At 41.0% G+C, this 14,965-nt stretch overlaps 1 protein-coding gene across 2 annotated transcripts in view; it reads right to left on the reverse strand.

The window, feature by feature from the left end:
* Positions 1-14,965, reverse strand: part of LOC131131926 (moesin-like) — a 23,154-nt gene continuing 8,189 nt past the window's right edge. The window contains exons 2-12 of one of the 2 annotated variants that reach the window (XM_058076981.1): positions 10,182-10,265; positions 9,989-10,084; positions 9,650-9,924; positions 9,482-9,565; positions 7,299-7,445; positions 7,130-7,226; positions 6,897-7,060; positions 5,286-5,577; positions 4,246-4,338; positions 2,904-3,134; positions 1-2,465 (exon numbers count right to left, since the gene is read on the reverse strand). In XM_058076981.1, coding sequence (XP_057932964.1) covers positions 2,301-2,465; positions 2,904-3,134; positions 4,246-4,338; positions 5,286-5,577; positions 6,897-7,060; positions 7,130-7,226; positions 7,299-7,445; positions 9,482-9,565; positions 9,650-9,924; positions 9,989-10,084; positions 10,182-10,265 — 1,728 coding nt within the window. In that variant the 3' untranslated portion in view covers positions 1-2,300. Of the gene's footprint in view, positions 2,466-2,903; positions 3,135-4,245; positions 4,339-5,285; positions 5,578-6,896; positions 7,061-7,129; positions 7,227-7,298; positions 7,446-9,481; positions 9,566-9,649; positions 9,925-9,988; positions 10,085-10,181; positions 10,266-14,965 lie in introns of those variants that run through there. The other variant, XM_058076982.1, reaches the window with a different exon arrangement.

A 14,965-nucleotide genomic window follows, 5' to 3' on the forward strand; every position in this document is an offset into this window, starting at 1 on the left:
TAAAGCATTTTTTTTCTGGCTTTTTTATTCACTGGTGAAAAGGAAGACTTGAAGCAAAAAAAGTTCTGATGATCAACTTGAGCAAGGCACTGTCTGCAGAAAATCCTAACCGGTAATTCATATTTCATATTTCAAGTGGAGTAAAATGTCTCCTCTTCCACATGCAGTATGAGCTTGTTCAGGTGAAATACAGTACAGCATCATTCAATAAGTTATAGTCAAAGGCATCAAAAGGTATCCAAAATAGCAACTGTATTCTTGTATTAGATACTTTGTGGAAGAAATATACGCAGCAATTGACAAAAATACTGTATAATAAATTGCATCTAGGTACAAATTCATCCAAATTGAGTAAAAAGAAACACCTACTGCTATAATACTTTTATTTTGGCCTTGCAAAATAATGTAAATACAGCTTTCAAAGACTATCTCAAATTTTTTGGAACAAGCAAAACCCTTCTTGTGCCGAATATTTGTGGTAAATAACATTCGGGCCAGATTCATTTCAAGTTGAACTGGAGTTGTGAAGTGGAATGTACGTTTTCATTGGTCCAATCAAGGTGTTGCTTGTTCCTTCAACTTCATGGAGAACAGACGTCAGCCACCTCATTCATTTACAAAGTAACACTGTCTTCTGTGCTGATGATTTCATATACAAAAATATCCACCACGGTGGTTTTTTAAATGACATCGTACATGATTTTATCACATCAGAAAAATCCAAATCACAACAATACAAAAGTTATGAATTAAATCCATACAGTATATTTTTAGAATGCAAGAATTGGAGATACTGCTCATTGTTGTTTTGGTTAATACTAGGATGTCCCCATCCACATTTTTTGGCTTCCGATCCCATTTTTTTAATAGTCTTGCCAATCCTATCCTGAATCTTTTTTTTTGTAATATTAAGCTTTTGTTACAAACAAGAAATTGTGGAATTGAATTTGGTTATGGCTGGCGACCAGTCCAGGCCTCTCGCCCAAAGTCCCCACAGCCCTAATGAGGAGAAGCGCTATAGAAAATGGATGGATGGAATATGGTTATGAAAATAGCTCTTTCATGCATTAAAAATACTTCAACCCTAGTATGTACTTTTTAATTCAACAATTCAATAATATTGTCAGTCAGGTCCTATGCAATAAAACATAAAGTTGGAAAAAATGGGTGCGCCAAATATTTTTGGACTAATCATTTCACATGATTATAGATCAATTTGGTGTGTGTTTTAAAGTGAAATGACAATCTCACTTGGATTTATTTGAGGGTCCCTAGTAGTTAGAGCGGCACCATGACACAGCAGTCCGGGTACAGAGGGGGAACTACCGCTGTAGTCCAACATGAAACTAACTTCGCCAAAGTACACCACAGACATGTCTGCATGGCGGCGTTGGTAGTGCCAGTCTAGTGGCAAGCGGCGTTGAGGCGCATTAGGGCACCTCCCGTGTTGGAGTGTGGCCCAGGGTTACAACCGTGATCGGCCAAATCTTGTGGCGGAAGCCAATTTGATCCGATTTTCAAAATACAGTGGATGGTCAGTCGGGACATCCCTATTAATATTGCAAACTGCGATATTCCAGTGCGTGTTAAAGGAAATTATTATATGCAAAAGACATTTCAGCTTTTTTATTCCATTTTACAGAAGACATACTGTAGGATGTTTGCATTGTCGGAGAGAAAATCTGCAGCCATCAGTAATAACAAAACTATTTGATTAAAAGCTCATACATGAAAAACTAAAAGCCTAACTCTAAACTCAGAGCTTCACTCTGATGTTCAAACTTGATGTTCAGTTGTCTTCCAATTCAACACCACAAATAACTCAAATGTTTTCGGGTTTGCACGAGTTTGCTCTTTTCCCCAATTGTAAAAAAGAATCAGTTGATGCTGATGCAGCAAAACAATCACCAGCTGTATTCATCATGGGATCATGAATATAATCAGAAAAATGCAGATTGCATGATTACAGCAGAAATACATATCTAACAGGCACAGCGTTAAAACTGGCCTTGGGGTCTTTTATTTTGAAGGGACGATACAAGAATGTGACAGAAATCTTAGCTCACAATGACAAAATGTGGCTCTGGAAATGTGGTCGATCACTGATAAGCTTGAAAAGTGTTCTAAAATATAATATGTCCCTTATCCACCAGTGGCGCGCCTAAAGTCAGCGTTAGGAAGCTAGCAAATGGCGTTTTCCATGTTTGGACATTGTGCTGTTTGGAAGCTGATTCATTGGGAGGAGACTTAGAGCTGAGTGACCCACGACCTGCCGTGCCGCCATATGGCTGGCAGCCATATCACATGCATTCAAACTCATCAATACGCTGCTTGGTGTTCCCTGACCGGATCTGTCTGAGGGTCTTGTACTTGTCTCGTCCCGCTCGCATGTTCTCAGCGTGGATGATGTCGTTCACCGTCTTCTTGGTCTCATCTCGAGCATTGGCCAGTTCTGAGCTTAAAGCCTGGAATGAGAGACATGACAGAGTTGGCATTTCCTCTCGATGTGGATTGACTAACCATTGCTGATCCAGCAATCCCTCGTTATCGCGGTGAATTAGTTCCACACCCAACCATGATAAGTGAAGTTCCCCGTAGTAGGATTCCTTATTTTCAAAAGCAATATTTTCAGGCTAGAGCATAGAAAACCAGTTGACCTTGTAAATACATTCCATATGTAGAGCCCTCTCGACCAGCCATTTTCAACACTGGCTTTGTTGCATACCACGGGCCCTGGCTCCAACACTGTAAACTCCATGGTCATTTGCTGCCATCTTGTGGCCGTACGTGCGTACAGACTGCCATTCTATTTTGTACTATGTGTGTTGTCCAGCTTGCCTCACTGATTGCACTGAATTCTTTACCTAAAGATTCTAAACTACTACAACACAAGACAGACTCACCAGTAGATGTTTCTGCAAACGTTCATTCTTCTCCGCTTCGGTCATGCGCTCCTCCTCACTACGATCCTTGTACGTGGCGGCAGACGTGAACTCGGCACTGGCCTCTGCACTGCTTTCGTCGTTCTCATCGTGCTCGTTCTCGGTGTTAAGGGGCTCCTGAACGTGGGCCACCGTCACTTTGTTTTTGAGCTCTTCTTTGGTCTTCTCCAAGTCCTGCTGCACCATGGTGGCCTGAGGGAATGAAGCAATCAGTTAAAAATGACCATTTATGTGCTGGCAATATTTGACACAATGGTCAACTTTGATACATCAAAGATGCCAAAGCTAATGTATGTTAAGCCACTATTTCCCATACATTCCATTATTTGAATAAACGAAAAATTAACAACATAACTATACATATAATATATATCTACATAATGTTATGTAATGGGCTTGTGTGAAAAAATCCCAAGTGTACAGATGAGGTCCGAAGAGGTCACAAAAGACCCCACAACAATATCCAGAAGCTCCTTATCTGGAGTTCAATATCCTGAAGGTCCCCGTACACCCACACTGCCAGTACACCCTGTACAGTACACCCTGGACTGGCAGCCAGCCAATCACAGGGCACATATAGACAAACAACCATTCACACTCACATTCATACCTATGGAGAAATCGGAGTGGCTAATTAACCTAGCATGTTTTTGGAATACCCAGAGTACCGGAGTACCCAGAGAAAAATGCAAACTGCACACAGAGATGGTCGAGAGGGGAATTGAACTCCGGTTACCTCACAAAACAGCTGGGATAGGCTCCAGCACCCCCGCGACCCTCTTGAGGACAAGCGGTAGAAAATGAATGAATGACTGAATATTGGATAATATGGTAAAGGTGACTATAGGGATGCTATTTTGTGTCTACGGGGCTCTAATAACGGTAAAAACCCGTATTTTGAAGGTCATCAACAAAAACTCACAAAATGGACAAAAACTCACATTCATACCTATGGAGTGGCCAATTAACCTAGCATGTTTTTGGAATGTGGGAGGAAACCGGAGTTCTCGAAACTCCACACAGAGATGGCCGAGACAGAGACGCCTGAGGGTGGAATCGAACTCGGGGTATCCTAGCTGTGTGGCCTGTGCTCTAACCACAGTGACAAAGCAATTTAGTCCAAATCTAATAATCAATCAATCCATCCATCCATCCATCCATCCATCTATCTAATTAGTTGTTATTTTTATGCTAAGGGCCAATAACAATGAAATTCAATTAAATGACGTGCAGGCCGACATCCCTGCTGTACACAGTGGAAGATGGCATCTATTTTTTGGGATCTGTTGAAGAAGAAGCAGACCTTATGTTGCCACAGCGTTGCCTCCTCTTCCTTCTTCTTCTTGGAATCCTCCAGGAGGGAAATCTTAGACGTCAGCTCTGCTAACTCGGTGGCCTAAAAACATCATCGTTGTTTTTGTTTACTCAAAAACATGCATTAAATAAAATTTAGGCTTGTGTCAAATAGTACAGAAATTGTTTCCCATCAATAATGCAAAAAAAGACAATCTGCTCAATCCTTTTTTTTTTTAATAATTACCTATTTGCCAGGGGCCCTTGGAATTGTGTAATGGCGCCCGTGGCCAATAGCTCTCATCATAAATCAATTGATCAGTATCAGTTATAGGCCAATCTCATTTACGGTGCATTCCTCCTAACTTCTCAATATTTTGTCATTCCTGCTGCCAGTGACCAGAATACGACATGCCACTTGCTGCGACTATGTTGTAGCTAGCAGCTAGCATTTATTCATTCATTAATGTCTGGGAAAAACTGTGACGTATTGAGAGAGCGATATTTCGAGGAATGATTGTACACTAAAAGTCAAAAGTTTTACAACGCTCCAATTTGTCTGGAAGAAAAACCTCCATTTTGATGTGTTAAGGTGGTCCTTCTCTCTTCCATTGTTAATTCCTTTTTTCTTGCCATTTTTGTAGCAACAAATACTCCAGTACAATGCTGTTGAACTGATATACAGTTCCACAATGTGTTCCGAACACTGTTTTTATGGCGGTAGTATTTATTGCAGAACTTGAGTCACCTGGTTAGGTGACTAACCAGGTGATACAGGTGCAATTAGCTGCACCAACTGCCATACTTGATCAACCTCCATGTCTGCAGAACAGCTTTATATTATTGACTCATTTTGTGGTCCCTGAAACAGGACTTTTATTTTTCTGTTTTGAGTACCTTACTTTTTTTTAACCTCTGGCACTTCACACCACTTACCTTTGTACCATTTGAAGATATTCATTGGACTTTAACGACTTGAATTTCAATCAATAACTGGTGTTCCAAATTATGGGCAGTGTATATATGACCGAAGTACATCATGCAACTGACCAGGTGCTCTTGGTTCTTCATCTGGTTTTCTGACTGCTGCAACAGAGCCATCTTGGCATCCTCTGCGCCTTTAAGATCCGCCTCCAAACGCTCAGCCTCCTCCTGAGCTCGCTTCCTCTCCTGTTCCAACTCCAGAGCCCTCAGTGTTTGCTCCTCCAGCTCTTGTTGTGCCTTTTTGGTCTGCTCCTCAATCTGCCTTAACCGTTCCATTAATTCCTCTTTTTCTTTTTCAATTTTCTCTTTTTCCTTCTCTGCAGCTTCCCTTTTCCTCTTTTCATTGTCCAGTAGGGCTCTAAAAAAATGAGATAATGAATGAGATGTGGACCATTTATCGCATGCAGGGCTTCTGTGACTCAACACAAATATGGATAAATAATATACAATAATGTTGATGAATTGTGGCTCATCCCAGCTACATTAGGGCTGCCTGCATGGCATACCTTAAATATAGGTCACAACACAATATCTCCCGAAATTAAAACCTGACTCCTTCAGGAAAAAAAAGTCTGTGGGCCCCAGGCCCCAGGCCAATGTTTCGGATAATGAGGTTTGCGCATTTGGAATGGCTCAAAACACTTTTGAAAAAGCATGGTAAAACTGTTCCTTTGTGACGTCAGAGAGGAGCGGATTTCTCTTATATATCAACTCTCTGCCCTCCCCCAAGCTCTGCTTCCCTGCCCTCCCCCAAGCGCTGCTCCGCTGTTTACTTACTAGCAATACCTTGAAAAGGACCGCATTTGTTTACAATTCCTAAAGACGCCACCATCAGGCACAAGTCGTTGGAGTTCCTGATTCCCTACCAACAAAATAAATGCATTTTAATCTGTCAACGGCATTTCACACTGGACTGTTTGTGAACATGGGCCATTATGCAGCTGGATTAGCCGACAAAGCCTGCGCTAAAATGCTTTAGCATTTGAGAGACGTCAAATGCTAAAATGCTTTAGCATTTTGCTAAAATGCTAATGCTAAATGCTAAAATGCTTTAACATTTGAGAGACGTCTGAGACGTGTCTTGAAGTGACCTCTTTCCTTGAGAAACTTTGGACTGTAAGCTCTTGTTCTCTTGCTCTCAGATTCGGGATCCAACAGGTATAGCTGTATGTTCATAGTGGACATTAAAAAAAAATTGCTGTTTATCAACTCCTATAAAGTTGGCGGCACAAACCGCAAGTCTTTATATGCATTGGCAGTGGGCAAAATTGCCCACTTTGCCCCACAATTGCCCAAATTGATCAGCTTTCATACTGTTTATTAACTCCTAAATAGTTAGCGGCACAAACAGGAAGCGTTTCTATGGCCTTGGCAGTGTGACCTACCACAGCAGAGTGGGTGGAATACATTAAAACAGACCATTTTCGCGGAAACTACGAAATCCAAAGAAATACAGCTGAATAGGTGCAGATTCTGGAAGAACTAGAACGCTTTGTGTGCTGGCTGTTCCATAGGCGTCCACAACTCAATACAAAGGGTCAAAAAATGAGTATAATGGGTCCCCTTTAAAAGTACTGATGAAATCTTGTCTCGTGTATCGTCTTGTGAACCGAGTGTTGTGACACCCCCACTTAATGATGTGAGGTTTTGAGGGATTTTTTTGAGTGTAGTGATTACCGTTCCATCTTCTTGAGATTCTTCTCCTCCCGAGCCTGAGCCTTCATCTGCTGTACTTCAATGGTGTCTGGCTTGCGGCGACGCATATACAGCTCGTGATTTCCCATGCAGAGAGACAGAATGCGCTTGTTGATGCGCAGCCTCGGAGCGTAAAACACAAAGTCCTGAAAACACATATTAAGATTTGTAACTGTGATCATGCAATGAACTTTTAATTTAAAGAGGCAACATACTGGTGCTTTTTTGTCAATTGGTTTGATGACAAACTTCTTGTCGTTGAAGGAAATATTCCTGATTTCGCTCCAGGGGAATCCAATTTTGGGTGTCATTCTGTTAAATACATGCATGTTCAGTATTGGTGACGTAAAGCGACCTGTACATACCTTGCACATCTTTGCTTACTTATCATTCTGTTCGTAAATGTTGAGTCCCAATGCATCCACTCCCAGCCACAGCTCTGTTCCTTTCTTATTTTTGATGTTGAAGTAGTTGACTCCATACATCTCAAGGTCTTGGGCAATTTTCAGGTACTCCATCATGGATTCCTCTCTGTAGACACAAAATATGTCTTTTAATTCCAGTCATCCAAATGCTGCAGCATTCTAAGTACTGTAATCCCTTTGTTTCTTTTAGCTTTTTTCCTGATTATTGTGGTATCAGTTTCTATCGTGATAAACGACTTTCCACAAAGTAGGGTTCTTTAAATCTTTAAATATCTTTAAATATTTTCACAGTTATAGTATGGAAAACTTGTGTACGGCCTTCTAAATAGAAGTCCCAGACATGAAACAACACCCACATGGTCTCATTCATATCACCCAATATAGGGACAATCAGAGAAAATAAGCCATTGAAGACAAACTGTAAATAAAATCTGTGCTTGTGCGTCACATTAAATGTGTGCCAGTGCTAGTGCTAGGGACCAACTAGATTACACTGGCTGTGGATCTGTCGCAATCACAAAGAATAAGGGAAGAAGTCGGTGATGCCGTTGTTGTCTCTGAACAGTTTCATGTAGTTTTGTCATCAAACTCTTATTTTCCTGTGTTGTTTTTGTTGTTTCATAGAAGTAAACAACTTTTAAGATGTTTGAGGAGTAAATATATACTTTAATGTGCTTATTTCTTGACTACTATTCGACCACAAAACAGCAGAAGAATGAAATAGCGTGAAGAGAAGTGAAGCCATGAACTCGTAAGCACATTGTGGTTACTTCCTTTCTTGTATCATCCATGTAACATTACAGACACCAAGTGACCAGTATGTCCATCCATCCATTTTCTATGCCGCTTATCCTCATTAGGGTCGTGGGGGTATGGTGGAGCCTATCCCAGCTGTCTTGGGGCGAGAGTCGGGGTACACCCTGGACTGGTAGCCAGCCAATCACAGGGCACATATAGACAAACAACCATTCACACTCACATTCATACCTATGGACAAGTTAGAGTTGCCAATTAACCTGACATGCATGTATTCCCGATCTCCTGACTGTGTGGCCAACATGCTAACAACTTGATCACCGTGCGGCTGTGACCAGTATAGAATGTTACCACAATATCACCACAATGTATTCTAAATGCCTTATTTGTATTTAGTTCAAAGTGCTTCATTTAGGCAACACAAAATAAATACATAAAATAATAGTATGTTATATTCCACCATGAAACAGCGATGATTTATGAATGAATATATTTTGAAAACCTGTGATAATGCGACAAAGTAGTGAGGGATAAGGGTACAGCAAAATCACTGCTGTCTGCTCTTACCCCCATGAACCCAGCACTGCCACAAATAGGTTGCTGTCCTGTGGGAGTGTATGAAAGAAAGAAGGACACAAAGCGCCAGTCACGTTGGCTGGTGTATTCTGATGGTATATTCTGGTATATTTTGATGATCAAAAGTTCCTGTCCATTGGTTTGTCTGCAACTCTGTGATTGTATGGTGATCTGTCCAGGGTGTTCCCTGCTTTTATTGTGACTTTGACAATATCACTGAGAGTGTCCATGTGGGTGTCTCATGTGGGATAAAGTGCATTTGTATCCCACTGTGGTAACGTGGGGGATAACATTCATCTGGTATTGCCTGGTGTCTGGATTTGTTTTTAACACATCATTAGACACAAAATAATTAGAACCTCACCCATTTTACTTAAAATGTCAGCATTAGGTGTAATTTCACATTGATTCGGTCATTCAGAAGTCAGTAAAAGGAACTGTATGCGACGGGTTCCTTGGCTGCCTAGAGGGCCAACATTTGAATGTGCTGTGAACATTCTGCTTTGAGTACATGAAGTACGGCCCATGTGACACACACATGCATTAGTTAAGCTAGCTGTCAGCTAACGATAGTGGTTTGGAAATGTTTCAGTACTCGCATAGCTTATGGTAACAACAACTTGACTTTTCGGTCACCTTGATATTCATACTTTGAATGACTACACCAATGTCATGCCAGACCATTGTAGGAGACATCCAAAGGAAGGAAGACATAGTTTGGTACATACGGTACACAGAGTTCAAGTTATCAGTATAATCAGCTGGGAATGTCTTATCTTATGAGAATGAGAAGAAAAAGTAACCGATTACCTCATCATTCCTTTGTGTTCTTCATGCCACACTTGAATCCTCTCCTCCCACTGGTCTTTGCTGAGTTTGTGCTGGTCCAGAACTCTGCCAACACAGAGCAATACAAATCCTGATACAACCACAAGAGTTCTGTACGTACGTGTCTTGCATCTTGTGTATTCGCGTTACCTCTGCGGGAGCAGATGCTCATTTGAAAGATAACCTAGTGTGTGGACTTCCTTGTTGTAGTCCGCATATTTGGCTTGCACTGCATAGGAGGCCAGGAGGACTGCTGTCTCTGGGGGGCAGTAGATATCATCATTGAGGATTCCCTCCTTCACCTGAAGGAAGAAAAGCCTCTGGGTGGCATCCTGGATTAATTCCTCTGACACATCCTCAGGAAAGAACTTGGCACGGAACTTAAACAGCAGAGGGCTCTCCTTCCTCACATCTTGGGCCGTGACCTGAAATCAAAATGAAAGTATGGGTCAAATATTCAACCCAAGAGGAAATCAATGAAGAACTCACCTTCTTATTGAGCTTGAGCCATGTGGATAAACCCTTTGTATCCTGGTACTGGAGTCCAAAGTACCAAACTTCCCGCAGCCCGATGGTCTTCACCACCTGAAACCATTGAAAAAAAATCACAGATCTTTAAAACAGTACACCACAAAAAACGGGTACTTCTGGGGCAATTGAAAATAGCTTTCAGTTCTCCTACTTGGTCAAATAGTTGTTTTCCTGTTGTAGTGGGCTGGATGGCAAACTCCAGTTCTGCATCCATCGTGGTGACTCGCACACTAATCTAAAGTAGACAGCAAATAAAATGAATGAAACCACAATCACATGAACTAAACAAGTGCAGATTCTTGGCATAATTGCTGAATTATATGTCCCACAAGAATATAGAAATTAGGGGTGTGCCAATTTGATATCGGTATCAACCCAATATCAGCAAAAAAAAAGAAAGTTTTTTACAAGCTAGCTTGTACAGCTTGTGCAGCTGCATTCGGTGACATCGTGCTAAGTAGCTATGTTATCAGATGGATACTGCAGTGATGGAAGAAATATGACTATTCTCTATGACGTAAGTGCTGTCCCATTCATGGGCTAAAATCATTTTTTTTTGTTTGTATGCATTGTAACTCTACTCCGAATTCCTGCGCGCGAAGTGTTTCTTTTGTCATGCATTCACTCATCAACAAGCAGTTACAAGAGGCTTGCGGCTGGGGCGTGCCTCCAAAAGTTCCTTATTGTGCCATAAAAACACAGCATGGATCCCTGATGTACAGCATACATGTAGCACTGTTAGAAATCCCACTATTTATACACATTTATGAAAACAATATTAATTAATATATTGTATGAATGTATATACTGCGTATGCTACATAGCTTATTATCTACTCAAATAGTGACCACAAACTAGTTTGAAAACAAAAATCATGAAAAGTTTTTTTAACTGCACTTTATTTTGAAAAACATGCACTGGAATCGCCTTTCCACTGTGTTGGCACTTGTTGCGACTCTCTTTGTCATCTTTATGTTGATAGTCACTGTGTTACTTATTATGGTGCAAATTGTTGTTAAAATGTGTAGTTCACTGAAGATAGCTTGTCACATGCAAAGCCTATCTATGCCAGCGTGTGATAGCTCACCTTTCAAACTCATTCAACTTTCTGGCATCTTTTACCCAATTGTACTGGCTTCATGCCAACTTACTTTTTGAAGTGTCAGTTTTCAATCTTGCCCTCTTGTTATCATTGGCATGTTTCAAAACTCTACATTGTGTGTCCAGCCTTAGACAGCGATGCTATCACAGGGTAGCCAACAGCGAGCTCGTATGCACCTGTCCAATCATAACCCAGGACTCTCAATAAGTACTTTGTATACAGGACACATTTCTATAACAAAATTATTTAAATTATATCAAAGTGTCACTTCATTTTCATGAAGTTCTGTGCCTTAGGAAATAGTATGCCGTCTCATAGTTTAGGTTTTGGAATCAATCAGATATTTTATAACGGGGTACCCTCCCCTTCCGGGTGGTGTAATTGTAATTTGTTTTTCTTATTGTTTTGTGTATTGCTCTTCTCAGCTACAATGATAAACCAGAAAGAAGTGTATAACCCCCCGGAGCTGATTGGTCCAAACGTTATCATTCCTATAACTCTAAGATTTGGCAACCCTTCAGTAGCCACGTATACATAGACCCAAATATTCCAATTGCATTCGGTTTATTTGCTGAAATGGAAATAATTTAATCTTTGGTTACACCTCATTCCGAAAGAAAAGTGCCAATCCGAATGAATATATAATCGGATTCACGGGGTGGAATATTCCTTTCCCCAATCCAATCCCAATCTTCTTCGTAGTGTTTTTCTTCTTTTGTTGTTTATTGGTGGTTGGCAAGCAGCTTTGGTGTGCATTAGCGCCATCTGTGGAACAGAATCTAAACCCTTCTATACGCCATTCACAAGTCCACTTTTATTAAAAAAGAAAATATATATCTATATAAAACATGTCCCGAGTTTAATTATAAAATATTCAAATATTTAAAATGTTTAAATTGATCCCGGCTGCGTTCTTTCAGAAAAGAAAAACTCGGGGAAGTCAGTATCACGTGATGTTGAGGTTTACTGCGCATGCCCCATTGACTATGACTACTTGTTTGATTATAGCAGCACATGTAGACAAGAAATTGCAATATTCCTTTCCATGTATACCATTGTTTTCGGAAAGGTCATTCGTAAAGATTCCATTCGGAAAGAGAAACACTCCTCATGTAAACGTGGCTAGTGTGGTATAATTGTAATTTGGCCTGCTTTTTGTAAAGGTGTTTTGTACTTTTCAGCCCTCGTTGAATACACTGTGATTGTGTACCAGTTAAATGACAATGACTCGTGCTTTTTCATAATTCGCTGGTGGTCCCCAAACATAACAGTAACGGAATGTACCTACTGTACTTAGGAAAATGGGGATCATTCAACTGCTCACGTCTGCACACACAAAACAACTTCCACACTGTGACCGACATAGCTTACAAGTGAATAATGATATTTTTCCGTCAAACAGACTCCATGAGCATGCGTATGAAACAATTAATGTGCCCGTCTGGCTCGGCCTCAGTATAGAACTTATCTACAGGAAGTAACCACATCCTCTGGTGACGAGGCCTTGTGAGGCCTTTTTCTGCTTCACCCTCAGGAGAGTGGCCTACATCCTGTCATGTATCAAGCAGCTCAGTGCTATGCACTCGGCCAGGAACACACAAATACACCTATTTGCAGCTAGTTTGTAACCACTGAGGAACTTCCTGCTAAGTACAGAATGCACTGAGCTCATATCATACGTTAATGCAGGAATCTTTCTTTCATGTTTTTGAAAAGTAGGGAAAGTCATTTTTGAACTTGCAGTAGTAAAGTTCATCATTGCATTTATTCAAGCTGTCAATGTGGTCATCCAAATATAAAAAAACCTCATTGTTGCAGATTCTCATTTCAAACTGTCCTTATAGAGATGATGAAAACAGCAGCGCACATGCCTATTGGGAATAACTGTGCAGGCCGAGGCCCACGTCTGCCCTCAACAACAATGGTACGCATTATTTCCCAGTATTTGCAGGGGCTGACGAGAGTTGCGTTCTTTCCCATTCATGTCAGCAGAACCCCATTTACAGCTCAGGACACTTGCCTCTCTGTCACTTCCTGTCATCGCCAGCAGTTGCTGTAGTGGGTGGACACTGAGCAGCTACAGAATCATCATGAGACTAATATGTCGACAAGAAACTATTTCAAATTTCACTTTAGCTCCTGATGACCCTGCCGACCTTTCAGCCGCTTCATTTCCTGAGCCCGAGCGGCCAATGTTCCATGAAAAAGGAAGTGCTTGGCTACATTCTCTGGTTGTGTTAGGGTGTGTCGCCCACGCTATTCTTAGCGTCCTCTCAGCCCACGTGCCATGTTTCCATGCCTTCGTCCTCATCATTTCCCCACGCCAACTCTACACTGTAAGCTGCCTAAATTACTCTTTCTATCATATATGCTACTCACAAAGAGTTTGCGGTATGCACAACTACCATGTTAGAAAAAAAGAAAGTTACATACTGAACAGGTTGGACAAGTGCATTCAAAATTAGAGAAGCTCAAATTAAGTTCACCTGTAAAATGTATACAGTAGTACATTTTAGGTTTATCCTAAATGTATCTGAAATATCCTTCTTGTGAGCAGTGTATATGAGGCCAAGCCACTTACTTGGCGTACTTGACAAATACCTGTTGAATGAATGTTGAATGATTTGTGTTGCTTTTATGGCTATGATTGCGTTATTATTACTTTTACCATGACTACAATACGCTGTCAAGAAATCACATGGCTCGCCTCTGACGTTGCTTTCGATTTGACAAACCAAATAATCACCTCATAACTCACCACAAACATGATGTAGCCAACCTCAATATCCAGAAGCACAACTGATATGGCTACCATCCAATTAAAAATCATCAACGACAAGGAAGAGAGGGGGCAGCATGATTTACAGACAGGCATCCGCACACGCATTCGTGGTACCCCTCCCACACTGCGACAGTGGTGAATCACAACAAGGGTACGTTTTCAACTTTTAATTATCCTCTAACACAGGGGTGCTCACACTTTTTCAGCATGCGAGCTACTTTTAAAATGACCGAGTCAAAATGATCTACCCACTACAAAAATGCAAAACATCTATTTATTTTCAAATGTATTGAGGATTATTTGTACGTACAATGTATGTTGATGTACCTTACATAACCAAATGAGCCAATATTGCAAAACACACATAATTAACAATTAACATTTTTTGTAATTACCTCCACATTACTCCACATTTCCCTTCTTTGGTACTGCGATGGTAGAATGGCATATGAGGCAAACGCACTTCGAAAAAGACATTGTGAAAAAAAAGTCCACCTCCCATCCGTATGGAAGTGATATGTTTTTGCCTTTTTACTTGGTCCAGCTACTTCACTCATTTTAGTGACCATAAACTTTAGCGAGGGCTTAAAATCTGATGCAATTCGCCGACTAGCTTAGCACTTTGCATCGCTGTTTACGCATGAGCGGTGACCTAAAGGTCAAAATTCAGTTGTCATCTGACTGGTTGTCCTGTATGTCAATCAAGTAACGGGGATGGATGATAGGCTGACATCGTAAGTTCTGCTGCACTTAGAGACGTTGTTTGATTTGATTGGTCGCCCGAAGGGCAACATTCAGTTGTCATCTGAATGGCTGCCCTGTATATCAATCAAGTGACGGCATTGATGCTGGGATGATATTTTTTTAATGTCACGCCGCGATCGACCAGCGATCGACCAGTACCACCTCCGCGATCGACCGGTAGATCGCGATCGACTTAATGAGCACCCCTGCTCTAACAGTTAAACTTAGTTGAAATATTGCCACCTGCTCTGACATGAACGCCAAGTGCATGCAATATACGTGCTTGAAAATATAGTTTAGTTTGTGG

Source organism: Doryrhamphus excisus, chromosome 7 (genome assembly GCF_030265055.1).
Source record: "Doryrhamphus excisus isolate RoL2022-K1 chromosome 7, RoL_Dexc_1.0, whole genome shotgun sequence".
NCBI classification, from domain to species: domain Eukaryota; kingdom Metazoa; phylum Chordata; class Actinopteri; order Syngnathiformes; family Syngnathidae; genus Doryrhamphus; species Doryrhamphus excisus.